We start from the raw sequence: 27,788 nt of genomic DNA, 5'->3' as shown, positions 1-27,788 counted from the left end.
TTATTTGTTTTTATTGCAGTATAGTAATACGTTACACAATAATATTATACAATGGATTTTCTTCCAAACATGATGGAATGCAGATTCTTGTCTAATATACCGCGAAATAACCGTCGACGCTACAACCCCGAACCTCGCTCTCTTGCTTGAAGACAGCTTCAGAAGATGGTAAACTTGTTATATGAAGGTCAGTATTAAGCTTAGTTAATTTCCTGCTGCCTCCACCGTGCTCACTCCATAGCTGCTAAACAGCCTTTCTTTATAATACGAACCCTAATACCGTTACTTTGGTTTCAGATCTCTTACGCAATGTAGTGGAAATGACGTTCTTCAATTGTAACATCCGAAGCTAATTGAATTCTGGGATGTCTTAGGAATGATTTTATTTTGCACCATCATCATGCAAATTTAAGCAAGATTTATTGACCCCAGTTAGAGTATCCATTGTCCTAATGGGACCTATGTCGCACAAGCTCTAAATAAAGGCGTAGTAACTGTACATGAACGATGGGTGAATTTTGTGCTAGATACCTATAATCACTCTGAAAATGTTACGTATATGGGGGCAGCTACAAAAATTAGACTGTTTCCTTGCCGGTTGATATCGCTCGCCTGCCTTTTATTGTAGAAGAATCGCTGCCCGCAGTTTTATATTTCTCCGCGTTGGCTGTGAAGCCTCGTGCGAGCAATCGCACGAATAAGGCTCGCCGCTGGGGGTGTTTGAAACCCAAGCCAAAGCAGAGCGATCAGATTCATTGGCCACTGCTTTATACGAGTGCGCCGCCTCTGGAGTCGGTTTCAGCCTTCATCGCTTTCACTTCCTGTGGTGACTCTAAAGACCTACTAAGAGCTTCTTTCTAATTTAAGAGTAAACCACTCTTTAAAGTAGCATATCCATGTCAAAAGATGTGAAAATGAAGACAAAGCAATCGAAATTTTGCTAGACGAGTGGTAAATTCTACTGCATGTACAGTCTTTGTCAAAAGTCGCCGGGCGTCTGCGTGTGAGCCACTTCGTGGGGCTTGTAATGCATTTTCAGTGTTCCGAACATCTTGATGATAAAATTATTGGTTTGTCCTAACTTCTCTAATCGGAAGGACCTCCAGTAAGGCTTAATCAGCGTCACTACACAGCTAAGAAGTAGAGCCCCTGGGCTCTACACTTTTGAGAAGGTCTTTACATCAGTAATTTGTGGAGCTATAATTGTTGCTTAATTTCTTTCACTAATTTACCATGAGCCGTTATTTTGGTCCCCTTGGCAGACTTGGTCTCATGTTTCGCTAATTTCTATGCGCACCAAAATAAAGGTCAATAATTGCTTTGCAAAACTATGAGGTTCGCGAAATCGTTTCTTCCCAAAACTTTAGTGGAATCAAGTACATTGCCCGTATCATTAGTAATCATTAAAAACGTTCCATTAAATGTGATAGGGTATGTAAATCTCAAATAAGTTTGCAGTGATTGTACTTCTTTGTTCTTGCGCATAGGTACATATCCAGACAGTTTTACCGTTCGTGTTTTCTAGTTCGAGCCTTCAAGCTTTTGCTTGTTCTGTGTCAACTATCGTATACGTGGGTCGTTCTGTGCTAGTTCTTTCCTTCAATTACTTGAGAACCTTTTAGGCTCATGACTTGCCTCTCGTTATTACCACGCGTATTTCGATATTCGTTTCTTGTCTCTTTTTATTAACCATCGCTCTTCTATTGAACTTTACACTTGTAAGCTACTCAAATATTAAGTAGAACAATCGATAATCAATCAACACCTACTTTCTGTGTCAATTTTTGTGGTTGTTGAAAATACATAAAATATATTAGTATGTTGAACAAAAAGCTGCGAAGAAAGTGTATTGTTTAAGAATCGAGTAAAATAGCGCTAGGGGAGGCGAAGCACGTGAACGAGATACACATGCGCTGTTCACGTGTTTCGTCTCCCCTAGCGCTGTTTTACTCTATTCTTAAGCATGTACCAACCAGCCCGTATTTGCCCTCTTCTGGAAAGTGTATTATGTTCGTTCTTCATTTGATGCTTAGTTTTGCTGTTTACAGTTGATTATATAACCATTGTAAGAGTGCAGTACTTAATGAAGCTTTTAGTTGCAAATTGCCGTCTCTGTTAGAGGGGAATCAACTATTCGCATTATTTCGTGGTACATGTTTATATAACAGTCCCCAAAATAGAAATAGTGATCAATGTACACGGCTATACAATCTGAATCAATCAGGGTTTCTGTACGAGTCGCTTATGCCACCACAATAACATTTCCTATAGCGCGCAGTCTTACCTTCTTATATCTCGGAATTATTTTACCTGTAAAGTATTAAAAATCTGCTCTTAAGTATTTATACCAAGGCACGGGGATTCAGTTTTCCGGCTTGAGTGGCAAACATCAGTCATCAGTAGGAAGAAAAAACAAAAGAGAACAACTTTTGTTTCGTTTATTAGACAACTCCTCCAAAAGTTAGGTATTGAGGGACATCGTTTTATCCACGCAGTTGTTTTGATTGCGTAGTGACATCACGTTTTCACGGCAACCTTTTGTTCTATTGCCACTGAAACTCGTCCGCCACGGTTAAATAATGAGGTCAGCAAAGGTTAAATTATATTTACTCCTACGATTTGGATTAACAGAAAGAGAATATATGATAGTGTAATGGGTGACATCGATAGTAAGAAAGGGGCCCTACATTCCAGGACGCACAATACGCAACAATAAACTCGAACATGAATAAACTGCTTGCCCACTAGCGTCCTTGCTAAAGTGGTTCGACATACTACGCTAGACCTGAAGTGAACATTCGCCTCCAATAAGCTGATAAATTGCGGGGAGCAGCTCGAGTAGACAGCTGGGGTAGATTTTCATCCCACAGAAAACGTTGTAGCTGTGGCTAGCAGCTGCAGCTGAAATGTGGAAAATGTTTCACCCCAAGGTTTACGGAGTGGTTGCCACTACCGACTGGAGCCGCCCTTCACCCCAAAAATATAGAAGCGTGACCGCGACCTTCATATCCTCAGTGAATGAGGCTTTGTTGACAACAAAAGAGAAAAGAGTCAGTGATAAGGATATAAAGTTTGCGGTGATTACGTACACGTACAAGGTTTCACATAACTTTTGAATTATAAGAAGATGGGTTGGAATTGCCGTATTTTCAGCTGGAGATTGCTCGTCAAATCACCGCAAGCGCGTTGATGAAATTGTAAGCCCTTCGTAGTCACTATATATCATCGCGATCGGCTTGTTTACTACGCTGAACGCATCCTGTATTCCATCCCGTTATTTTAGGCCATGCGTATGTAGGGCCAAACGGGCAGATGCCTTAATTGTCGGAGCACTACTACAACGTGACACAGCGAATCTCAGGCCATTTGGTCATTGTAAATTTACTCCTGTCTTCATTGAACTTGGTGCACCCAGATACGTATAGCTTAAAGTCGCTTAAAGTCGCTATTCTCGCTATTCTCTACATGGAGCTCTACTAAAAATAAAACTAATGCAAAATAAATACCAATGTACACAAGTACAATAACTGCATATGCAACTTCATTGTTTCTTCTTGTAAATAGAATCCACTTCAAGGCGGTTTTTATTTTGTCATGCCATTAAGAACAAAAATGGTCTGAAATAAAACGTAGCACACAAAATAATAGGAGGTCTGTGTTCTGCATAAGGATTCTGAGCGTAGAAAGAAGCAGTTGGCAAATATACCAAGAAGCCTATTTTAATACAAAGCGGAGTATTTAAAACACATGAATAAAAATGAAAATACAGAAATGTGAGCAAAACAAAATTTAAAACACAAGCAAACATGAACGGGTTTGGCCAAAATTTGAGCCCCCACATGAAGTGTTTTGACACGTTTCATACAAAACATATGGCGCTTTCTTGGTTCCATGATATAATAATATTAGCTAAAAAATGCAGCAGATGCTTAAGAATTTTGTTCGGTATGTCGTAACAACAATTTCATAGCAGAACTTCACTCCATAATGTTTTCAATTCATCTGAAGAATGACTTTCCGCCCGAACAGAATGAGTCCACATAGAACGAAAAACTTGGAAAAGAACAAGGTCGTGAGGAAATAGCTTTATTTTTTCAAGGAAGGAAAGGCATTGATCCTTCCCAATTATGACTTTGAAGTGTAACTAACCAAATTTGGTTGCGTGCCAAATAATTAGCTGGAACGTCCAGAGAGTAAATAGCAATTTGAATTTCTGAACACATTTGTGCGTGCACATCATTTCCAAAGCCACGAGAACACAGTTAAGTGACACCGGGCAGAAAAAAACGAAAAACAAAAATGGTTGGTTTTCACGCGCTCGTTAGGAGGAAAGATATCATATTCGGGAAAAAAGATCCGTTGAAAGCAATACATTCACCTGATACTTTTACCCAGCAATGCGATCACGCAAGCAAGTTGCCAATAGATGCATATATTACATGTAACCATAGAAACAAAACAGAGGAATGTCCTGATTGAGAAATGTTGTATAAAAATCCCAAACATTATCTCCACGCGCCGAAGCAAACAAGGGTGAAGGCGGCAGTCTAGCAGTCAGCAATCGAGCTCTGCTTCTCGTCTCGGCGATATCTAACTCACGTACTTCAACAATGCGCCGCTCGAACCGAGGCTTATGTTCATGAAAATATAAAAAATAACGTGCCCTTAATGCAATATACGTACAGTGATATTTCTTGTTGTTCAGCCCGCTGCTTCACTGCTATAGGCTGCAATTCACGATGCTATTAAGACGCAAAAGCACTTACGATGTCGTTTCCTGTTGCAGCCCGACGCATGACTAGGCTTCACTTGCATATCATCGTGCACTGCTATATCATGGCAAATTATTCACACGTCAGGGTGACGAGAAGGTGAACACGAGCACTTGTCTCTGTGCGCGGAAAACGGCGCCGAGTCATAATGAAGCCAAAGCCTACAGAGGTTGAGAGCATCTACTTTAGCGGTCATTCGTGCAGGCGTCTTTCAATCGCGGTCAAACTTCAAACTGTTGGAAGCAAACGGGAAGGTGCCACTCCCAGCATCCGTTTCAGCAGAAGCAGCAATCAATCCGTACAGCCTGGCAAGCTACAATCTGCTGCAAAAATGAGAATTGCGAAACCAAACTTTTGCGCTGTGTATGCGACACAGATGAAAGAAAAACGCATGGAAGCTCATTCTTCCCGCTGGCATGTGCTCATGAAACATGGTAGAATTTCTGCCACGCTCGATATCATTTATCATGCACAGTTACACCGTTATTGAAACAGTAGATTTAGATGTGCTGTATTGCTTCGGCTACGTGGAAGGGGAACCGGAGAATCTTTCTTCACGAGGTCCTCTTTTCTTTATTAACTGGTGTTCGAAAACTGATGGCTGCTGTTGCTCCACCAATTGTAAGTAATCCTTATTTATTGTATAAAGTTGCGAATTGAACACGCTGCCCTATGTAACTGAGGTCAGCAGGTTCGTAAGGCTAAAGCGACGATTTACATATACAATGGGTGGTAGTATATTTATTTATTTATTTATTTCAAAATACTGCAGGCCAATATTTTGGCCCAGGCAGGAGTGGATATACAAGGCATTAACAACAAATAAAAATAAAAATCAAAACACGGGATTAGAGTAAATGAACAAGTCAAAATACAACACTGTATCATTCAAAAAAATATAACTCAAGAGCTTTATTGAAATTGGAAGACTGGAGAATGGCCTCAGGAAGACAGTTCCAGTCGGAAATGGTCCGTGGAAAAAAGCTGTGCTTGAAAGAGTCAGTCCTAGCAAAAATGGGTTCGAGCAGGTTACTTTTTGAATGATGTGTCCTGCGCGACAATTGTTTAAGGATTTCAGGGCGAGGTATGTTTAATTTGTGTGTTAAGAGGTTGTGCATAAACAATAAACGGGACATTTTTCTGCGTAGTTCAAGTAGTGGAATATGATTAGCTTTCATTAGTGTAGTAGGTGAGTCTGACCTCTTGTATTTACTGTAAATGAACCTAACCGCTTTCCTTTGCACCATCTCTATTTTATGTATGTCTTTTTTTAAATAAGGATCCCATAAACTTTCGTGACATACTAGCCATATAGGCTAGTATGTCACGAAAGTATTCTACTTCGCATGATTGGGATAATCGACACAAAAACAAAATATTACTCCTTAAGGAGCGGCAAAATTGATGCGTGCTAACGAAGGGTTCCACGATTAGTTTTCAGATGGAAGCTATTAGAGGTTTTTAGTATAGAGGATATGTACTCGTATAGATGTATACCAGCTTACGGGACGCCCGCTGCGAACACCCAGTGATCGGGGTGGGGCAGGGCACGCACACTGTGCGTGCGTAAGACGCGCACTGCAAACCGCTTACATCTAAAACTACTACATTTTCGTTTTGTGAGATCTGCTTGTTAAAACTGTCGCGAAGTTTCCTTAACAGCAGATCTGAGTGTCCGCACAGTTTTCGTCTCATTGCTTCTGTATAATCAGCAGGTGTTACAACGAGCTGAACATAAGAGCATTGATTTGCAAATATCGGATGTTTAGTGCTCCGTCAAGTAGGTGGTAAATGCAAACAAAAAGGTCATGATTGATACGCATGGGGAGAAACTGCCGCGACAATAATGCAAGGACCGGGTAGGAAGGTGACAAAGAAGTTTTATTTTGTGTTCACCGGGAAAATCGCTTCTTGATCCACTGAATATCCTTGTGTGCGGCGCCATAATCGGAAAACCACGTTGTAACCATGCGTTATGTGCATTACATAGGGAACAAGAGGTGATGGAGGGGGACGATGATAAACAGGCTGGTGGGGAGACATTAGGCGTGTGGGCAACCCTTTTGGTATGGTTGCCCACACGCCTAATGTATCCCCACCATCACGTCGTAGTTTTGGCCCTGCAAGCTTTCCTTCGCCCTTGCGCCAAAGGGGCCTACCACGAGTGGGCGTTATGTAATTTTCGCGAAACAGACACATGTAAGATATTCTATTTATTAATTTAGTGTTTATTATTACAACGCAAGGCGCAGGAAAGTAGGTGAACAAAAAGCTTGACTTCGATGTCTTGAGGCGCACCTGCCCCTTAAAATGATTAGCCGCAAAAGCCAATCCATAAATGATAGCGTATGATTGTGTGCAAAACAAAGAAAAATAAATATTTTACACGCAGTTTTGAAAACCACAATACCCTGGCGGTCTATAGTTATCTTGCTGGTGTCAAATAAAATATTATTTTAGAACACGTGGTCCATTTCTACTTTCACAAGGTGGTCGTACAAGTATTGTTGCGTAATTGTATTGTCTGAAACGATTCTAAGGTCGCACGTTTTGAGACAAGGCTGTTTTGTGCCAAGGAGGTAGTAGTATGCAAATTTGATGTAAAGACGAATTAAGCAGTTGGCGGAAAGAGGGGCGGAGCCATGAACAATAATGAATTTCGAAATGCGCCATGCAGGACTGACGTAAAGCGTCAGCGTGGCATTTTAATTCATTACCAACGATGCATTCTCGTCTCCATTTCGCTATATATATTAACTAGAGTTAGTGTCACACATTCGCAGAAAAATCCGTGTGCTATATTTAAGCTGAAACGGCAGCATTTTCTTTCTCAGTTGCCGGAGATAATCATCAGAAATGCCGTGGAATATTTGGAAGCTCACGCTTTTTTCTATCTTCATTTACGTTGTCACATCGGAAAAAAATGACGGTATGTTTTTCTTTTCTCATCTGGTTACTGAAAGAAACATGGTGTGAGCCTTGGACTTTCTGGACTGAATATCCAACCACTGGAGTAACTTTAGCTACACCATTGCGCGTGTGTGTTGGCAGCACCACCTGATTTCTGTAGCTAAGCTATACGTATTCGTTAGGCTTGGTCGGATAAAACATACAGGAGGGTGCCTCTTGAAGTGTTAAATACACCACAGCATGCACTTTAAATAAAGCAAACTTCTCAGGCAAACCTCTGGTTTGGAAAGAACTTTATGTGCGGCGAGTTGAAGTGTCTTGCAGCGTCTGCGATAACTTTAGCGTCACATGGGGCTTGAAACGCGTTCAAGAGAGAAACAATCTGATACTCTCAGCTTATTTCGCAGCTGTTCTTAAAGCTGAATGATGTGTATTATCACGAATGTCTATATGACACAATAGGCGTTTCTGAACGATTATTTCAATGTCTGGCTGGCTCATCGCAAAAATAATTACGTCTTGGAATTAACAATATTGTAAGAATAAAATGCTATATCCGTTCTCCATTATGCACTTCTAGGCTTAATTGTGACCTCGTCTTGTTCACTAAATCATATCCTGCCCAGCGTCTTCACACCCGTCATGATGGCAGGATAAAAATACCACAGCTAAATTGGCTATCTAATTTCCAAGGTAGGAAAACCAGAATTTTGACATGCAAGTGGGCGAGTATGGAATAGCTTCTTTGCATTCTAGGCTACGTGTAGTAATTCGCAGAGTTGGCACCACATACAACTTACTGATCCCAAATACGTGATCCCTCTGCCGGCAGAACCGGAAGTGAACGTTGGTGAGCCTCAATTGAGGGAAAATAATGAAATAGCTATGGTACTTTTATCCTGCCATCATGACGGGTGTGAAGACGCTGGGCAGGATACGATTTAGTGAACATGACGAGGTCACAATTAAGCCTAGAAGTGCATAATGGAGGACGGACAAGACGCACTGCATAAAGAGGGACGCATGAAAAGCGCGTGCAAGAGTTATCACTAAGAAGGAGGGAAAATTTCAAGGCACGCTGTTGTCTGTGAATAGAACTTACTTTCAATGTGTACGACTAGTAAAACATATCTAGGTTTAAGGGATACCTCTAACAGTTCTGAACTGTTTGAACTTTTCAGAAGTCAAGGGTATTGGCAAGAATAAGGTAGTCACTTTGAAAGACTTGGAGCGATTGGGAGTACGAAAACTGAACCAAACTGTGGCCGACTACTACCAGAGCGGCGCAGACCACGAGCAGACATTGAGAGAGAACGTTGAGGCTTTTTCAAGGTAAGGGACTCTGAGCAGACTTTCCCTCGTCGGCGCATTTTGCGGTGAACAGTAATCATTAGACTATTTTTTATTGTTTTGCGGCCGCTTCACCATGTTGAGAAGATGGTAGTTGTAAAAGTCATTGCGACAGCTTGGTTTCAGTTGACGTATCCCGATAATAATATAATTTGGCGCCATCACCCTTGACCACAGTCACAGGTCTCTATTTACCGCCATGGAAAGTTTTTTGCTGGAGTTGAATAATTTGCCTTGTTACATTTTTTAGTATTTCTTGTTCAAAAAACCCCACTGTCAATATCCCGTGTCCAATATTCTTCTTCCTTTTCCTTTTTCATTTCATTTGCTTCATCTTTTCGTTTCTTTTTCTCTACTCCTCCCCACATTTTCTTTTTAGGTATGTAAGCATAGGTAAGTGTGTATACAAGTAGAGCTTGCTGTGCTGCCCAGTTAGCCAATCCTCCTGTGTGGGTATGCGCCACATGGTATTTGGTAAACAACGATTATATTCTGAAGACGCGAACAAGACGCGTCGAATCGTCGATCATACCATACTGTTTGCATCCAGTGCATCGGCGAGAAGAGTTCGAGTCGGACTTTCTGAGCAATTCGTTTGGTGGCTTGTGCTACCCATATTCAGGCTTAACTGAATTGAGAAGCCGACAGATTTTGTTTCTTTTTCTTTTTCTTCATGCTCACAGGTGGCGGCTACCCTTCCACGTGTTGGTAAATGTAGTTAATAGAACTCTGAACACCACAATACTTGGAAAAGATGTTGGCATGCCCGTTGGCATCTCGCCGTCGGCCATGCAGAAAATGGCCCACGAGGACGGTGAGATAGGAACTGCAAAAGGTGAGGCAGGGACAGTTGGTATGAAGATGCTGGGACATTATGGGCATGTATAGCGGCTTCTCCTGTATACGATGACTTTCTATTGAGACAAATATGATGCGACTTGACTCTCGTTTAGCTTTTGTCATTGACAGGCAAAAAACAAGAAAAGAAATCGAAAACAGCTGCTCTTGCAGTGTGCACCCTGCTGGTTGCCGAGGTTGACGGAACCCGCACCCCGACGAATATGAAGGTTGCAGAGCAGATGATTGCGCTTTAACGAAAGGGAGCTTGCTGCCATCTGTTTCGTACTTCAAGATACATAGGTAAAGGCGGTATCTGCACAGCCATTGCCGACAGAAAAAATTTATTTATTATCTATGCAATTAATGAGGAGAATAACCCGGTAGTATAGATTCCTACACATATCTCGTCTTGTGTAACGAAACAGATTTTGCTCACATGGACGACAGTTTAAACTTGTTTATGACCATGTCCTGCCATGGACATGGGCAGGACATGTAGTGCGAAGAGAGGATAACCGATGGTCGCTTAGGGTAACAAAGTGGATTATAAGGGAAGGAAAGCGTAGCAGGGGGCGGCAGAAAGTTAGGTGGGTGGATAAGATTAAGAAGTTCCCAGGGGTCAAGTGGATGCAGCGAGCACAGAACTGGGTTAAGTGGAGAAATATGGGAGAGGCCTTCGCCCTGCAGTGGGTATAGTCAGGCTGATGATGATGATGATGACCATGCTGCAGTGGCTAAAATCTATCATGCAGGTGACTCGATGATGAAGACTTCAGGGCACGCGCTAACCTCGAACATATTTTTTATAGAAATGATGTACATCTTTTTATGCCGAGTCAGTGCGTCAGAAAATGCCCCCATGCCCATCACACTGCAAGCCGCTAGCGTTATAAATTGTAAATTTGTTCAGCGCCATCAACGAAAACTACTCATTCTTTGATAGCTAACAGAAGACACGCTCATATATCAACTTTTTTGGCGTTTTCTCTATATTTTCTCAAGGTATCTCTTGTTAGTTCTTTCCTGTTCCTGTTAACGCCTTGACATCCATTAAACTCTAGGGTACATGCACCTGACTTGCACTCTACATGTTGTTCAAATAGACTATCGTCATCGTTTGCTTTCTGTTTCGCGATGTTCACGAAGCCTGTCATTTAGGCGATGTCCGGTCTGGCCTACATAAAGTTTACTACATGACGTGGCATGCAGTAAAAAACTTCCGTGCACTAAACAAATTTCCGCATTTGCTTTTTCGCGTAGGTTTGTTTCTTTATAGGGAAAATGATTTTCATCACAGAGCTTTTGCATTGTTATTAGAGGCTGAAGACGTAACTTGAACACCTGCGCGTGTGCCCGTTTTTTGATTGTGTGATATGCTGTGGAGCCGCATGTTCCGCAGATTGTTTCTTCCTGGTTTTATTTTCATAGGGGGAAAATGGGGCACATGTGTGCACCTGGTATTGCGTTTGGAAGTTTTCGTACAGGAACTACCACGCCTTTGAACATGCATGTGCAAGTGGGCGCCCGCGATGCCGCTTCGACATGCTACTGTCTTGATCAAAGCTAGATAAGAGAACAGAAGTCAATGCGCAGCACGAGGGGACGGCAATTTTAAGCTCGAGCAGATCTGCTGCGGGGATGAACGAGTGGTCTGAGCAGCGACAGGAGTAGGCGATCTGTCTGCGTTGGAATATCGGAGAGGACCGAGTATGGGCAATCGTTTAACTGATAGCTTTAAAGGTCCTGTTCAGCCGAACATTTAGCGTTGTCAACAAAAAGCACTGGCTAGACTGGTAAGTTGTTGGTAGTTGGCGCAGCCGACCGTAAATGTTTCGATTGGTTTTGTGCCGTAAAGACCCCGCATGCGGTCCCAAAGTTGGGATGTGCTGAAACTGGGGTGCTGATTTGAGGTGAGAAGGTTGGATAAGATTCAGTCTTAAATGCCTCTTCGATGGCGATCAGGCAGGTTGCTTCATCAGGCAGACACACTGGTACTGCGGAGAATTAGTAAGGGCCCGTGATTTACATCCATGTCTGGCGGCATGTTACCACCGGTATCTGCATAACGTGGAGAGCTCATCTGCATCCTAATAAGCTAATAAGACGATATGCGATAATAGAGACATAATTAAAGGGATTCACAAGTAAGAAAGCAGAGACTACATCTACAGCCGCCAAAATTATGCCCCACGGCCGCCATTTCGATGCTCCCGCGGCTTAGGACTGATTAAAGTTGCCCGAAGTTCACGATTAAGCAAGAGCTTGGTGAGCCCTTGCTTATGCTTGGACATACGCAGATTAACGCCTCTATAATTTTCAGAGTGACTGAAAATTCCGCCTTCATGAACGCCAGTTAATGATTGGGCAGCTGTATGCTTACAGGGAAGAAGAAATGGGCTTCGGCAGGACATGTAGTGCGAAGAGAGGATAACCGATGGTCGCTTAGGGTAACAAACTGGATTCCAAGGGAAGGAAAGCGTAGCAAGGGCCGGCAGAAAGTTAGGTGGGCGGATGGGGTTAAGAAGTTCGCGGGGGTCAAGTGGATGCAGCTAGCACAGAACCGGGTTAAGTGGAGAATTATGGAGAGGCCTTCGCACTGCAGTGGGTATAGTCAGGCTGATGATGACGATGACGCTAACGGGGAACGGCAAAGTGTGCCGCACATAGGTATCACTAATAAAAACACGTCATGCCCTTTTAAGAAGAGCCTAAATGCTCCTATAATTTTATCCCGCTTTCTCGTACTTTATTTTTCTTACGAGTAATATTGCTGAATTAGCGTCGAATTTTTGTTTTTAGGGCGTTTGAGCGGTGCTCTGCAGAAGGCTTACCGACTCAACGAGGATACTGAAAGTACAAACGTCAGCACTTAGTTAGCCTCTGCTTTTGCTTAAAGGTTTTGAAAGAATACTGTATACATGTATTTTCATATATATCCTGAGGTGAAACAATAGCTGACGGTTCTGCGGCGTTCGTTTCTTTCTCCAATTTCTCTTGTATGTTTCCACAATGAAGACCATTCATTTCAACCGAAAAAGGCAGGAAAGAAATGTCTATTTATTTAGAGCTCGGCAGTTGAAACGGCTGATATTTCTTAATACAGCTATAAATCTAATTTTCGTTGCTATTTCTCACAATGCTTTTTGATCCGGTAAACCTGTAAATGTTCAAAGACAGTCATGGGGACAGACAGGCATTTTGATACAAAATAATAACGAAAGTTATGTTAGAAATTTTGGACGCCGAAGGGCTAGATAGTGATCCTAGAGCGTAAACGGTTCCACAGAGGAGACATAAGACAAAGTTGAGTAAAAAATTAAATCATTTTGGCTGCCCGACTGCTTCTTAGAAAGAGGAAGTAAGTGACTGCACGCAGGGCGTTTAAAACATCTAAGAACTAGTGACGATTCTGTGCAGCATCCCAAGCAGCCAGGACGGTGATGATTCTCAGCACTCTGAGCTCCATCTCGATCGAGGATATTAGAAAAAATGCTTCCCATGCGATGCTCTGGCTGCAGCTGTACGTCTTCAAGAACAGGACCATCACGAAGGAACTTATCCGGCGAGCGGAGCAAGCGAAATTCGATGCCATCGTGCTGACTGTAGACGCACCTGTGTGGGGTCAGCGAATAGTGGATGTTCGAAACGCGTTCACAACGCCAGAGGGAATCAAGTGAGTCTGTTTTACTGTTCCCCACGTACTGGGTCTCACTAGGACGATTATGCTGAAAACGTTGCGCGTTCATTTTAGGGATGGTAAAATGTAAATTAGACATAAAGCAAGATCCATTACTCGTTTTGTTTAGGTATGCATTGTTTTAAAAAAAAATGTCTAGTAAAATCCCGTTTTGAAACAAAAGCAGTCGCGTCAATGATATCACTAAGATAAAATGACAACGTATGAAGCAGGATTAGCAAGAGGTAAAACTCATAATGCCTGTATTCTTTTTGATTCCGTTTTGCGTATATGCGCTGCTCAATGCATTAGGTCCAGCTGTAAACTATATATTAACAATAACACTGTAAGTGGTGCATAAAGATGCATCAGTGAGTGCCTGAGGGTTGCAAGTTTTTGTCGAATGCCCATAACAGTTTCTTCACTGACGAAAAGTTTTACCTGTCAAAACTGTTCATCATATTCTTGAACCTAATGTTCTGTCATGTTCCCTCAATATTTTTAGTTGCTCCGTCTTGTCTACAACTTGTTTTAGGCTATCACTCACTCACTAGATCACTCAGAGACAAAACATACTCTGACGTGGTCTGCTCGGCTGGCTTTTGCGCAATAATGACAATATCGGAAACGGAGGGCTGCACAACCAGAAGCTAGAAAGGCAGGACGACAAGGAAACTCTTACGGTCTAAATTACAGTACAGGAAATACGACGTTCGTTAGCTGAAGGTCTCATGCGCATCTAATAAAAACTGCACGTTTAACACCATCGTCTAGAGAACAACTAGATAGAATGAAATATTAAAATAAAAGTCTTTTACGGCATTTGGAAGGGCAATGTATATACCGAATTATTCATTTACTTAATATATTCGCTTGCGAGTTCTCGTTCCGTTATGCCAGTAGCTGTATTTCATTCTAGGCTTGCAAACTTTGCCGGCACCGATTATGAGGTGTTCGAGAAGGGAGTGAAGGGGTCCGGACTCACAAAGTACACCAATGACTTCTTCGATCCTGCACTCACGTGGAAGGACGTTACTTGGCTCAAGAACCACACCAAACTTCCCGTGGTACTCAAAGGAATTGTAAATCGTGAGTGACCAACACTATTCTGCGAAGTGCAACCTATTGATCACACGAAAATTGAGCATCACAAGCTGTGATCAAATCAGTATCACAAAGCCATAGTTGCGCATACCATGATAGCGTTGTCGGTACCGCCATTTTCATACCGAAGCTCGTGTGCTTAATCCCATTTTTATATGCGTCGCCTTTCCGATTTAGTTACAGGCCTAATTAGGTAGCACCGCGTCAAATGCTAGTGGAAAATAAGTGCGCTGGTCGCTAACGTGACTGATCGACTGGCCTGTGGTGAAGCTAAATGACGACGTCTTATGGGGACAGAGACCATTCATTTTATCTGATGCTTACATTACGAACAATAAAATAACCAGAGCGGTAGAAAACAAATATAACGGAGTATTCTAAAAGAAACGCAAAGCATTCTTACAAAAAGGAGGAATAGGTAGGAGAAAATGACCAAGAGATGCCGAGATAACGAGCATAACGCAATCAAAGCCGTGCGTGTATAAGGTGCTGAGATGTATTTTAAAGAGAGTTATTGTGCCATGGCTTACATTCTGGAATGCGGATGTGTACTCAGGCTTGAAATACACTACAGGTAAGGGAGAACTCACAGAGCTGTCAGGAAGCATGCACTATCTGCCCACGGCAAAACCACAAATGCGGCAGTACATGAAGATATGAGCTGGCCATCATTCGAAGTACGGGGAGCTCAGAGTAAAATATTTTACGAAGAACACGTCAGAAACTTTGAAGAGAACAGGTGGTTAAATAATGCATTTATGTAGTCTGCAGAAAGAGCGCAGACTCAAATTGGCGGGAAAGACCTAGGAGCCTAAGCAATAAGCCTGCAGGACATCTGGACAGAAAATTTAAAAGCTTGAATGGAAGTACAGAACACATAAAATAAAACCTGTGTCAGTTAGATGCTGACTATATACAACTACATCTATTTTAGCAGACAGATAAGGAAGAAATTTCCCTATTACAAGTCAAGAAGCTGTGTCCTGCTATTTTATGTTAGTATAGACTATCCTAGAACAAGCCGGTAAAAGAAAACTTTGGCCGGCAAGATGACACACATGCAGCTTCTGGGAAGTCTGCGTAATCAGTTGAACATCTCACGCTCGAACGTGTTGCGTCCATCCGATTGACGATACATGCACAGTAACTCTCGGTGAGGCCATATGGCTTAGGTATACTGATGGTCAGGTGAATAAATCTGCGATGGGAGTTACCAAATTGCCATTAGAAGATTTCTGGCTGAAATTAAGGGAGATGACATAAGGTTAGTAATTTAGGTTTAAAAATATACTTATAATAGTGGCAAATTATAGACATTTAAAGCTGCAATAAAGAAACAAAGGAAGAATGGTGATCATGGTGATATCTGCCACCCCCATTTGCAAAAGGAAAGCCTCTTATCTTATCATTATTCACACAAGGGCTGCTATGAAGAGGAGAACGATGCCCTAAACAAAGCATCACGCAAGACTACATGTCCTTTCACCGTGTCAATGTGGCTATCACTTGTTATGATACAAGTTACCTCTAACTGAAATGTTTGCTTAAAATATTCGATCGCGGGATACCGCCGTCCTCAGTACGCATGCTAGAGTCTCCAAACCACCATGCTTGTTTTATCACTCTCTCGTATAAGAGCAAAGTGCGCTTACTGTACGATCTTGAATTGCTCGGGTATTATTCCTTTTTACTATATTTAATTGAGGTCCAACAAGTCGAATAGTTTTACCCAGGCGCATAGAGACATCGCACTTGCGGCTTCTAACCAACAAATATTTGAAGCACCATGTTTAGGGAGGTCCGCAAAGACACATTAGTTTGCTTTATTACGTTACCGCGCGGTCTGGATTAGGATTGTGGATGAACACCCAGGACTGGGATGTGTACATCATCTGGATCGCCTGAAAGGTACATTAAGTACTAATAAGAAAAGCACCGTATGTGATTCGAAAGGAGCGTCCACGCAATTGAAATGCAAATATTAAAGCATAAATGGTCTCCTCTTGATATCTGGCCTACGTTTCGAAGACAGGCTATCCTATTGATTCGCCTGCTCCCGAAATTGTTTATATATGTATACACTGAGAAGGGTATCAGCACATGGGAAGACATATCGACCACTAGGGTCAATGTCTGCGCCTTTTGATCAGACCGGTCCGACTCTCCATGGGAACCATCCACTGTTATTTTACTTAGCTATCTGCGCAGAACTGGACATGTGCTCAATGCGCTAAAATAAAAGAACCGTGTCGCACTTGAAGCAATGAATACGATAAAACGTGTATGTGACTGCTGCTGTTAATTATAAATATATTATCGCCAGGATCCCTCGTAGCTTGTCAAGCTGTACTTCGTAATACGTAAAAAAAAAATATGACAATGAGCATCTTAGAAATACAGTTTCCTATAACTAATATGAAGTCACTTGAGAAGGCGAACTGTGTTTGGCTATGCAGCGAAGGACGCATCTCTAGCTGTCCGGTACGGCGCGAGTGCCATAATCGTATCAAACCACGGCGGGCGGCAGCTGGACGGATCGCCGGCTACGGTAAGCTCCTGGAATTCGGAACGTGGATCATTGCTTTGGGTGCCATCCCTTTCATTATTCGGGTATCGTGGCAAACCAGGTTTTAGCTTTTAATCCTCCTTGCTCGTCCAGTATCGATCTCATGTCAGCGCAACATGTCCCTTTTAAAACTTGGGCATGTTTATATTGGTCTTTTATAGCGCTAAATTCAGACAGGCCATGTATGGCTTGGAATAAAATACCAACGAACCGGTCAAGTATGGAGCTCAAACCGGAGCGACTATGTCCGGTTTGAACTCGAACAGGACGTGCAAATCCGGTGTGGACTTCAAACCAGAGACCATGTTCGGTTCGGAACTACGTCAGCACGATAAAAACATATACAGCACACATCACTACTTTCTGTATATTTCAGTTATGTTTAATTTTCTAGAAACACAGCGACGCTGTAAGGCCATTCGAGTGTCATAACTGCCACGTAAGCTCATCTCACTGTGAGCTGTGCGTTCTTCTTTGCGAGTGTAAGCGTTTATTACGAACTGCCGCAATCATTGCAGTGCGTTCAATCCTGTTGCACCCTTTCAAATCCCTGACTCCAAAAGAGCCTATGATATGAAAGGCAAGGAAGAATGAAACATTCCATCCGAAACACGGGAAATATTCCGCAGCATAGCTGTACACTCCTCTGACTAGGGAAATAGACATTGACGGTTGCATACCAGGAGATGTAGTATACAAAATAACTTTAAAGAACGCTCTACCTTATTACAACCATGAAGTGAAAAAAGCACGGCAAAAGTGATAGAAATGGCCTATATTGAACGATTTTCCTACTTCTTTTTCTGGTGTTGTTTTTGATGTGTACCTATCAAGACGTCATTCACTCAACGCTTCCTTGAACATTTACATGCTAAAAGTGCTCAGTAAGGGTTCGCAGCTTCGCTGGCATAAAATTAACGTAAGAGGTGCAACATGTTATCTATTACTGGGCTGGAAATTTCTCTATGCAGGAAAAAGTACGTGCACTTATACTACCATTAAAAAGGAGCCAGCATTCGTAATTCAGAATATTCTGGCATTTTTCAGCGAGAAAAGCCATGCGTAATAAAGGAGTGGGATGATACTGACACTTCCTGATAGCCAGGAAGCATATTCCACCTACTAACAGGGCAATCGGCTAGCTGCAACTGAGGGCCCTATAGTCCCCAGAAAATAAAATGGGAATGGCAGCACAGCAGAATTATTCAGAAAGAGATCCGTGGTTGGTCATCCTGTAGTCGATTTTATATTTTCCGTTTTCCTGCAATTTTGGTGCTACATGTAGGGTCAGTTCAGATCAGTTCAGTCGTTTAGTCGTGTCCGACTCTTCGCGACCCTATGGACCATATCCCTCCACGCTTTCCGGTCTCTCACTATCTTCCTAACATCACATAACTTCATCTGCAGCGCCTCGAGGATGCCATCTAACCATCGCGTTCGCTGCCTACCCCTTCTCCGGTGACCCTCAACCTTTCCCAACATCAAATCTTTCTCCAGCGACTCCTCTCTCCTCATCAGGTGACCAAAGTAGCTGAGCTTTAACTTTAGAATTTCACCCTCGAATGAGCAGTCAGGGTTTATGGTCGACAATATCGACTGATTTGATCTTCTGGCTGTCCAAGAACTCTCAAGATTCTCCGCCAGCACCACAATTCAAACGCGTCAATTCTTCGGCGGTCAGCCTTCATCACAGTCCAACTCTCGCACCCATATATCACAACTGGAAAGACACGGGGTATACGGATCTTGGGTGGCAGTCTAATGTCTCTGTTCTTTACTAGGCGGTCAAGGCTAGCCATGGGTCGCTTTCCCAGAAGCAGGATATTCCTAGTTTCATGGCTGCAGTCACCTTCCGGGGTAATCTTGGAGCCCAATAAGAGAAAATCTGTCACAGCGTCCACTTCCTGTCCCTTGAGGCACCAAGACATGATAGGACAAGATGTCATGACATTTGTCTTTTTAATGTTCAGTTTAAGCCCAAACTTCTCACTCTCTTCTTGTACGCGCATCAGAGGTCTCTTGAGCTCCACTTCACTTTCTGCCATTAAAGTGGTATCATCCGCATATCTAAGGTTGTTGATTCGTTTTCCAGCAATCTTCACTCCAGCTGAAGACTCGTCCAGACCGGCCTTCCTCATGATGCGCTCAGCATATGGGTAAATAGGCAGGGCGACACATGTAGGGTACAGTGTGGATTTCTGTACCGTGAAATAATAGTCCGTGCAAACAATAAAGAGCTTTGTTTGATATGAATAAATAACATAATGAGAAAAACTCTGGGTAGATTACTGTTTAGGACACTCAGCATCTGAGCCAAAGAATGCTGCTTTGAAACATTGTGTAGACGCACCGACATGCGAAGCGTACTGGTCTAGTTGACCGGACAACATGCCGCAGTACCCCGGTTTTAGAGGGAGCTTTCAAGGTCGAAATAAATGAGACAGAATTCCTCCGGCAAAAATATTTAGGTGGCGCTGTCATGCGGCGGTCACCACCACCAAGGACTGGTTGAAACAACATGCGGTATAATTGAAGGACGCCTTGTAGGGAGGATATTATATATGTTGTGTTGATTGATTCGGGTGGTTGATAATAAGACTGTGGGAATAAATAACAGTAATTGGTGAGCGAAACTAGCGCGGTGTAGATGTAGATCTTGCGTGTGTGCTGCTGATTTTGAAAATGTGTGCTGGAACCTATGGCAGGTAGTACAAACCGTTTACCGAGAGCGAGCCGGAGAGAAGGAAAATACTCCCCAACCAGGCTCATTGTGCCGGCTCACTGTTGCCAGTCCCGAGTAGGCTGTGCATTCGCAGGCTTTATGTATGGCCGAGCGGCCTTGCTTCTAAGTATTTTGTCGTTTAAAAGAAAAATCTCTTCATTATAGGGCTATTCTTGGTGATAGCTTCATTGGAGCAGCAATGCACGATCCTGGACTGCACAAATATTCAAAGAAATCGAAGGCTGAATGTCAGAGCGTATGCGGGAAGCATGCAGGGACAGTGTTGGCGCAGCTTGCATGTTTTTGCTTCAACGCTTTCCAGTAGATCCTCGAATAAAACGCCTACGAACTTCTTTTTATTAACCGACCAATCTTTTGTACCAACGACAGGCTTTCGTATATGATGGCCATTTCACTTGCTCCGCCGCAGTAAACACGTATAGCAATCCGCGCCGGTCGTGCATCCCGCAAGGCCCACGCCAACGATATGGTGCACCCCTTGCGGTAACGTCAGAAGAGCGTACTAAAATTTGTTGTTTCCTTAACTAATAAGTGACTTCCAGAACAAATCTTCCTTGAGAAGCGTTGACAAGCGTATGTTGTTGTTGGTAGGAAGGATGGCTGGAGTACATCCAAGTTTCTGCTCACAAGAATGCTGCCGCACCTACGGCGCGGCTCATCGTCTACTTTCACGCATGGCTCCGCTATACTGGGACTTCCCGCTAGGGGGCCGAGCAAGGCAGACGTGCTTCGCACGGGCTCCGCATTCCACAGTTTTTTCGAGAACTAAAACTGCTCTTCTGGTGCGAAAGTGGTTTCTATGGAACGCTGACACCTCGCCGTAGCTGCTGGTGAGTGCCTTGGACCTCTACGTTTTCCGGAACTTCAAGAACTTCTACTCCGGCTGCGTGGCTACATGCCGCCTCGCTAGCCCTAACGCCATCTGCACCGGCGTAGGGCTCGCGTACGAACGCGTCTCTTCAACACCCAGATGGAGTACACCGTGAGCGGCCAGGATCTTCCCGCCGCAGAATTCAATCCGGCAGAATGGACTGAAGTCCTCAATGCTCGAAAATGCTTGCCTGTACAGCAATCTGAGAAACCCGACGAGAAGCAGGCAAGCGAAGCTGCGTCAGCTGATGGAACGCACGCAAGCAAAGCGGCGTCCGCAGCAAGCGTTCCTTTAAATGTCCACGAGACAGCTGCGACGCGCCTCCGTACAAGGCCGCTGCCGCGGCTGCCAGTTGACGACTTCAAGATTGTTTTCCGCCCTAATGTGGGTGTCAGTCTAGTCCAATACAACGAAGGAGAACTACGGGCGGCTGTTGTCGCCGGCAGCGGATTGCAGCCTACTGTTGCCAAGGAGGACCTCATATGTACCAACCTGGCCAAGAATATTTTCACAGTGTCAACTTCTTGCGCAGACCGAGTTGCCAATTATGCCAAAATCAGACAACTCACACCTCGTGGCAGCAAACTTATGTTCCACGCATACGTAGCTCCTCCGGACGGGGCACGGCCAGGAATCATCTACCGCGCCTGGAACGGTGAGTCGCCGCAGGACTTGCTCAGAGAACTACGCCGGGCGAATCCTGTCTTACCGATTGTCCAGGCCAGGGACATGGGGCGAACCTCGCGTTCTGTGCTCATTCACTTCAAGGCTGAAGAACTTCCGCCATCGGTGAAAATGTTTGGCGTCCTTTACGCAGTATTACCCTTCCGCCCCAAAGTGGAGGCCTGCCTGAACTGCAGACAAATCGGCCACAGACGCGATGTGTGCCCTTTGCCGAATCGCCTCACCTGCCCAGGCTGCGGACAGAAGCACCAAGCGGACCTCCCCTGCATTCCGACGTGCGTGGTCTGTGGGGGCGCCCACATGACGGGCGACAGGGCCTGCAAGAAACGCTACCAACGCCGCTATAGTCGTCCCTCCCGTCCACAACAGGCGCAGCCGCAGCAGGAGTTCAACCTCAAGAAGGAGTCCTTCCCGAGAATCGAAGACGGCCACCATCGCAACAGGAGCAAAAGTCCTGGACGAACTGGATCCCAAAGCCGGGACACGGGGCCCATTACCAAAAGGTGAGCTGGGCAGAGCAAGCCTCCCGCTCCACTAGAACCCGATCTGAATCAAAAGAAAACTCTAAAACTCAGGAAACTATCGAACGTCTAACTAGAGAGAATCAGAAATTAAAGCAACAGTTGGCTCTGGTACTGGAACGCTTAAATACACTCACACCACCTACTCCTAAACCTTCTCCGTTCCTTACTATCGCCCTCTCCACCTCGGAGTCAGATATAGCAGACCAATCAGAGAGCGATCCCATAGAATCCTCCCCCCAGCCCGCGAAAAAGAAGAGGACACAACAGCCCGATTTAGCTGACGAGGACCCCAAATGCGCATTTCAACAAATCCGAAAAGAGCACAGGGGGCTCAGACAAAAGGTTGATTTAGGCTTTACCCAAATCGCCGAACGCTTTACCAAGATAGAGAATATTCTCGACATGCTAGTTGCTCGGCTCTCCCCCTTGGACGCCCTGCCACAATCCTCCCCCTCTCAAGCGCCCTCCCAGCAATAACCCCCCTTGCACCCTTGCCTCCTCCTCCCCCTCTTCACTCTGCATATGGCAATGGAACTGCCGCGGGTTGCAAGGGAAGAGAGACAATCTCTCTCTATACATACAGAAATCTACACCTTCCCCAGATGTCATCTGCATACAAGAGCCTTTGAAGGCATGCAAGCTTCTAGGCTATCAGGCTATACACTCCCATTCTACTTCCCCGTGGGTTACCACATATATCCAGAGAAATATCGTGTATGTAGCTCACGATCTGTCCGACCTCTATTCCGACTGCACTCTTCTCGAACTCCTCCCCCATCGTAAAAGACAACTCTCATATTTCATTTGAAATATCTATTCTCATCCTAGAGATAACCTTACTGCTGTATTTGAAGCAGTTGACAGGGCCATACAAATAGCAGGCTCCGCTCCCATAGTGGTAACGGGTGATTTTAATGCGCCACAAGTAGACTGGGGATATAATAGGAACACTCGCAAGGGCACCGGCCTATCTCAGTACATTCAGCAAAATAGGTGCACCCTAGTCACTGGCTGTACACTAGCCACACGCACTGGCAACAGTGTGAGCAGAAATACCAGCCCAGACCTCACTTTTACTAAGAACGTCCGTCAGGCTAACCGGACTCACACGGGAATCAACCTCGGCAGCGATCATTACATCCTAACAGTTACGCTGCCGTCTGCTAGTTTACGGCCTCAGTTTCACCTTAAACCTATTGTAGACTGGGACAAGTTCCGCAAAATTAGAGACCAAAACCCGGCACAAGAAATTCATGACTATATCGACTGGGCTTCTAAGCTCCTACGGGATGTATCCCTTAGCGAAAAATTGGCCCCGGCAGAACATATTGGCGATCCAGTTGACAGCAGACGACTCCACCTCTGGGAGGCCTATCAGAATTTAGAGAAACGATGGCTCAGGCAAAAACATAATCGCAAATTAAAACGGAAAATGGCGCAAACGCTCCAGCTCATCACCGAACACGCGGCCGAGCTCTCGTCACAGCAATGGAATCAGTTATGTAACCGATTAGACGGCACTCTACACAGGAAGAACTCGTGGTCCCTCCTCCGCCATATGCTAAACCCATGTTCCTCACGGTCAGAAAATAATAAACAAATCACCAAACTACTGCACGAGGCGGAGAAACAGGGGCAAGACGTTGAAGCAGCTCTTAAAGCCACATACTTCCCCGACCTAAAGCAGGAACCATTACCGGCTTACAAAGGAACCCCCAATTCAGACTTGGACGCTCCCATCACAGAGGCGGAGGTATGGGCTGCCATGGGTAGGCTCCGCACCACGTCCGCACCAGGTCTTGATGGAGTAACTAACAAAGCGCTACGAAATTTAGACGCCAAATCATTAGCCTCTCTCACTAGGTACATGAATCAACACTGGGACCAGGGCACGCTGCCCCCGGAATGGAAATCGGCCAAATTAACTTTCATACCAAAACTTAACAAACCTTTAGACCTTAAGAATCTGAGACCAATCTATCTCACCTCCTGCACAAGTAAAGTCATGGAGCACGTAATCCTAAATCGACTTAACCGATACATGGAGCAAAACCAGCTCTTCCCCACCACCATGCTTGGCTTCCGCGCGGGCCTGTCAACTCAAGACGTCATGTTACAACTTAAGGAGGATGTGCTCAATCCCGTTTTCCCTCACATCACCAGAGCTATCCTTTCATTGGACCTGACGAAGGCCTTTGATAATGTTGCCCACTCCTCCATTTTACAATCACTGAGCGACCTAAACGTGGGCTCTCGCACGCATGACTATATTGCTGCCTTTCTCAGCAACCGATCAGTCTGCCTACAATTAGGCACAGTAAAAACTTGCCCTTTCACGCTAGGCAGTGAGGGAACGCCCCAGGGAGCAGTTTTGTCCCCATTTCTATTCAACATTCCTCTTATCCCGTTAGCGAGGGATCTTGACAAAATTCCTTCCATGTACCACTCCTTGTATGCGGATGACATCACCATCTGGGTCAATACCGGCAACCATGGCGAAATAGAATCCAAACTTCAGCTGGCCGCTGACACTGTTGCGACGCATGCAAGCAGCATTGGTCTAAGCTGCTCGGCAGCTAAATCTGAGCTCATAGTCATGGACCTAAAAGAACGAAACCCCCCTAATATTCAAGTCACATTAAACGACACCCCCATCCGCAGAGTCAATAAAATCAAAATTTTAGGTCTCAGTATTTCTGACAACGGCTCCAACGCCGAGACCATAAAATTAATTCGTGCTGCCATTTTGAATACAGCCTCACTAATTAGGCGTATCACCAATCGCCATCGCGGCATGAGGGAAGCAGACACACGTCGCCTCATTCAAGCATTTTGCCTATGCAGGATCACCTACTCCATCCCTTACCTTTACCTCACACCCACGGAGACCGAGCAACTCAACAGACTTATCCGCACAGCTTACAAAAGCGCTCTCCTCCTTCCTAAATCAACGCCTACTGAAAAACTACTTAAACTAGGGGTTCACAACACCTTGGGACAGCTGGTAGAAGCTCACCTCATTAGTCAGTACCACAGACTCTCACATACCGAAACCGGCCAAATTCTTCTGCGCCGAATTGGGATAAACCTAGCCGGTCATACCTCGGCCACGCGCAATCCTCCCACCGCTGTTAGCAACAATCTTTACATTCCGCCTCTTCCCAAAAATACCCACCCGGAGCATAATCGTGAGAGACGGAAAGCTAGAGCCAAGACTTTGCACAAGCACTACCCTCCTGGCGCTCCGGCAGTTTACGTAGACGCGGCCGAATATTCAAACCGACCAGCTTTCGCATTAGCCGTCGTGGATGGATTCCATAACACGATAGTCAGTGCGTCCATTCCAAATTTGCAGGATTCCCTGCAAGCTGAAGAAGCAGCAATTGCCCTAGCAATCACACACTCCTCTGCTGAGTATATCTTCTCAGACTCCAAAACAGCAATTAGTAATTATGCCCATCGCAAAATCCACTCCCCGGCCGCAAACCTTCTAGCATCATCCCCTCCACCGAATCACCTCATCACCCTCCTCTGGGTCCCTGCGCACAGCGAACACCCAAGCAACACGGCCGCTCACTCCCAAGCCCGAGCACTCGTCAACCGGGCTGAGAGCGACCCGGTCCCTTCGTCTCGCAGTGCCAGAGATCGGCTTCTTAACTACCACGACCTCACCGTATTTTATAAAAATTCCCGCCTGCTGTATCCTCCTCCGCATAAATCTCTTCCCAAAAGCGACCAGGCTTTCTGGCGCAGACTTCAGACGGCCACAGTCATGACCCCTTTCCTTCTCTCTATTATAAACCGTGGCGAAACCTCTCCTCACTGCCACTTGTGTCCTAGCACCAGAGCCGACTTTACTCACGTCTTCCTGAACTGCCCCAACAAACCCAAGCCCCCGTGGCCAGGGCCAAGACATCAGGAGCGATGGGAGGCTGCTCTACGCAGCTCGCTGCCGGAGGTACAACTTCTGACAGTGAGCTGGGCCCGAGGGGTCGCCGAAGCTCAAAAGTGCCCGGCCATCTAGAACGGCCTGAGGGCCCATCGTCGTCCTGCTCCCTCACTTCCCTTTACCCTCCCCCCCCCCCTCACCTGGTTCCTTTTTGAATCATTAAAGTTGCTACCTACCTACCTCCGCTATACTGAGTCGTCACCGCAATTAAGCATATATTTATTTCATTATTTGAGACAACGGTATTGGATGAGCATTTCCTCTAGTAATCAGCATATCCAAAGTGCTACCCCATGTGCCTTCGATTTGAAACAGTTTAGAGCGACGATACAGAGTAGCGCACGGCGAGGTGCCATCGTCCGCCTCGCCAGCGAGCGGCGCCGCTTTGGTAAGCTCGCGGCATCCGCTGCTGTAAGCGTTCGGAACTTGTCGTTTGATTCAATGGTGCAGCTCAGACCGCACGTGTTTCGACACCTAGCTCAACAACACGCCGCGGAAACGAGCGATGCTACGGAGCTGTGGTGTGGCCGTGCAGTCGCGCATACTCGAAGTGAGAATAAAAACATATTTGGCGAGTACTCTAGACACAACCTGTTTTATGTAGGGTTCTTGAAAAGTAATTTAGCGTAAAAAATAAGTTATTCAAGCAGGCCAGCTCGATCGTAATCTCTTCGTATACTCGGGAACCGGCGCGCCTAGACGGCTACATTCGACAAGTGTGGTTCGCGGTAGCGGCGGTTTGGTTCGTAATCGTGACAAACGCTGATCATGTATAACAAGTTTCGTAATCGTGACAAACGCTGATCATGTATAACAAGCCTAAAATCCTATAATGCGATGTGAATGCAGCAAAATTTCGAATAGGCGCTGTCTGGAGAAAATACAGGACATGAAATGGACCGCACTGCACGGTAAATCAGTGCGGTGGTAATTGGAAATATTATTAGTAAATGCTCCCGCGTTCGGTAGCTGCCGATGCAGGCCATTCGCTGTGCGTTTGTTTCTAGAATTATCGTTACAATCGTGAAATATAACAAAAAACAGAGAAATCCACACAGCTAACTTTTCACTAATGCGGCCTATCGAAGCGGAGCGCATTCTTTCGCAGTCCCCGTGGCCACTGAAGTGCTGGTGCCAGCAGCTTCCGCAATGCAAACGGGTGATATAGTTTCCCGGCAGGCTCAAACAAAAAACTAAATAGCACTACAATGCCGAATACCTTCCACGAGTAGCGTGGAGTTGCCATTGTACACTGCTGCTACCACAGCACCAATAAAGCACGCAAAGCTCAAGATGGCGTCGAGTGGAATCGGTCCGGACCTCACTCTTTCGTTCATACGGGGCGCCACTATAAATTGCAGATGGCGGCGCCCAGGCATCAAAACTAAAATTGTCTCTACTAGCGCGAAAACCTCATTCAATACTGTACCAGATGAGTGCAATAGGATGGCGCTATGTTCAAGGATGCGTCTGCTTGTTATAGTGGTGTGGTTCTCGAGGACCAGAGATGCCAGGAAAATAGAGAAGAACGCTCGGTAAGAGGCAGGTAGATGATTGTGGCGAAGGTGGGATGCTCAAGTATTATTATTATTATAAACAGTAGCGATGCGCTGTAAGTGTGCGGACGAAACTTAGCCGTAGCGTCAATTACCTCTTTTCCCCGCTCTCAGTTTTTATTTTGCAGTTTTACGCAGTCGGAGCATTTTATAGCTGAAATTTTTTCCAGCCCAGAAGTGCTCGTTTCTCCGCAAATGTGAGCTGTCTATGCTCATATAGTGCGGTCCTGAATGACAGCTTCA

The 27,788-nt window shown here is 44.9% G+C and overlaps 3 protein-coding genes across 15 annotated transcripts in view; 2 read left to right on the top strand and 1 right to left on the bottom strand.

Annotated features, from left to right (window-relative positions):
- The window catches only part of LOC146189026 (uncharacterized), a 62,648-nt gene extending 57,491 nt beyond the window's left edge, over positions 1-5,157 (bottom strand). Inside the window, exon 1 of the mRNA XM_084603947.1 lies at positions 4,767-5,157. Coding sequence (XP_084460073.1) covers positions 4,767-4,815 — 49 coding nt within the window. The 5' untranslated portion in view covers positions 4,816-5,157. The remainder of the gene's footprint in view (positions 1-4,766) is intronic.
- A 61-nt stretch (positions 5,158-5,218) lies between these two features.
- The window catches only part of LOC146189023 (2-Hydroxyacid oxidase 1-like), a 143,312-nt gene continuing 120,742 nt past the window's right edge, over positions 5,219-27,788 (top strand). For 4 of the 13 annotated variants that reach the window (XM_084603956.1, XM_084603953.1, XM_084603955.1 and 1 more), the window contains exons 1-6: positions 7,537-7,701; positions 8,864-9,014; positions 9,716-9,867; positions 13,290-13,545; positions 14,468-14,637; positions 17,109-17,200. In XM_084603956.1, the coding sequence (XP_084460082.1) occupies positions 7,629-7,701; positions 8,864-9,014; positions 9,716-9,867; positions 13,290-13,545; positions 14,468-14,637; positions 17,109-17,200 (894 nt within the window). In that variant the 5' untranslated portion in view covers positions 7,537-7,628. The other 9 variants (XM_084603957.1, XM_084603958.1, XM_084603952.1 and 6 more) reach the window with 6 other exon arrangements.
- On the top strand, positions 24,637-26,103 carry LOC146189025 (uncharacterized). The gene has a single exon (XM_084603417.1). It carries the CDS (start codon positions 24,637-24,639, stop codon positions 26,062-26,064), a length of 1,428 nt encoding a protein of 475 aa, XP_084459543.1. The 3' UTR covers positions 26,065-26,103.

The sequence above is a fragment of the Amblyomma maculatum genome, chromosome 5 (assembly GCF_055883805.1).
Source record: "Amblyomma maculatum isolate TAMU_Amacu chromosome 5, ASM5588380v1, whole genome shotgun sequence".
Lineage (NCBI taxonomy): Eukaryota > Metazoa > Arthropoda > Arachnida > Ixodida > Ixodidae > Amblyomma > Amblyomma maculatum.
This window is presented reverse-complemented; position numbering and strand designations above follow the sequence as displayed.

Excerpts from the sequence above, each read along its gene's own strand:
- LOC146189025 (XM_084603417.1), top strand. The coding sequence starts at position 24,637 with ATGGACCTAAAAGAACGAAACCCCCCTAATATTCAAGTCACATTAAAC.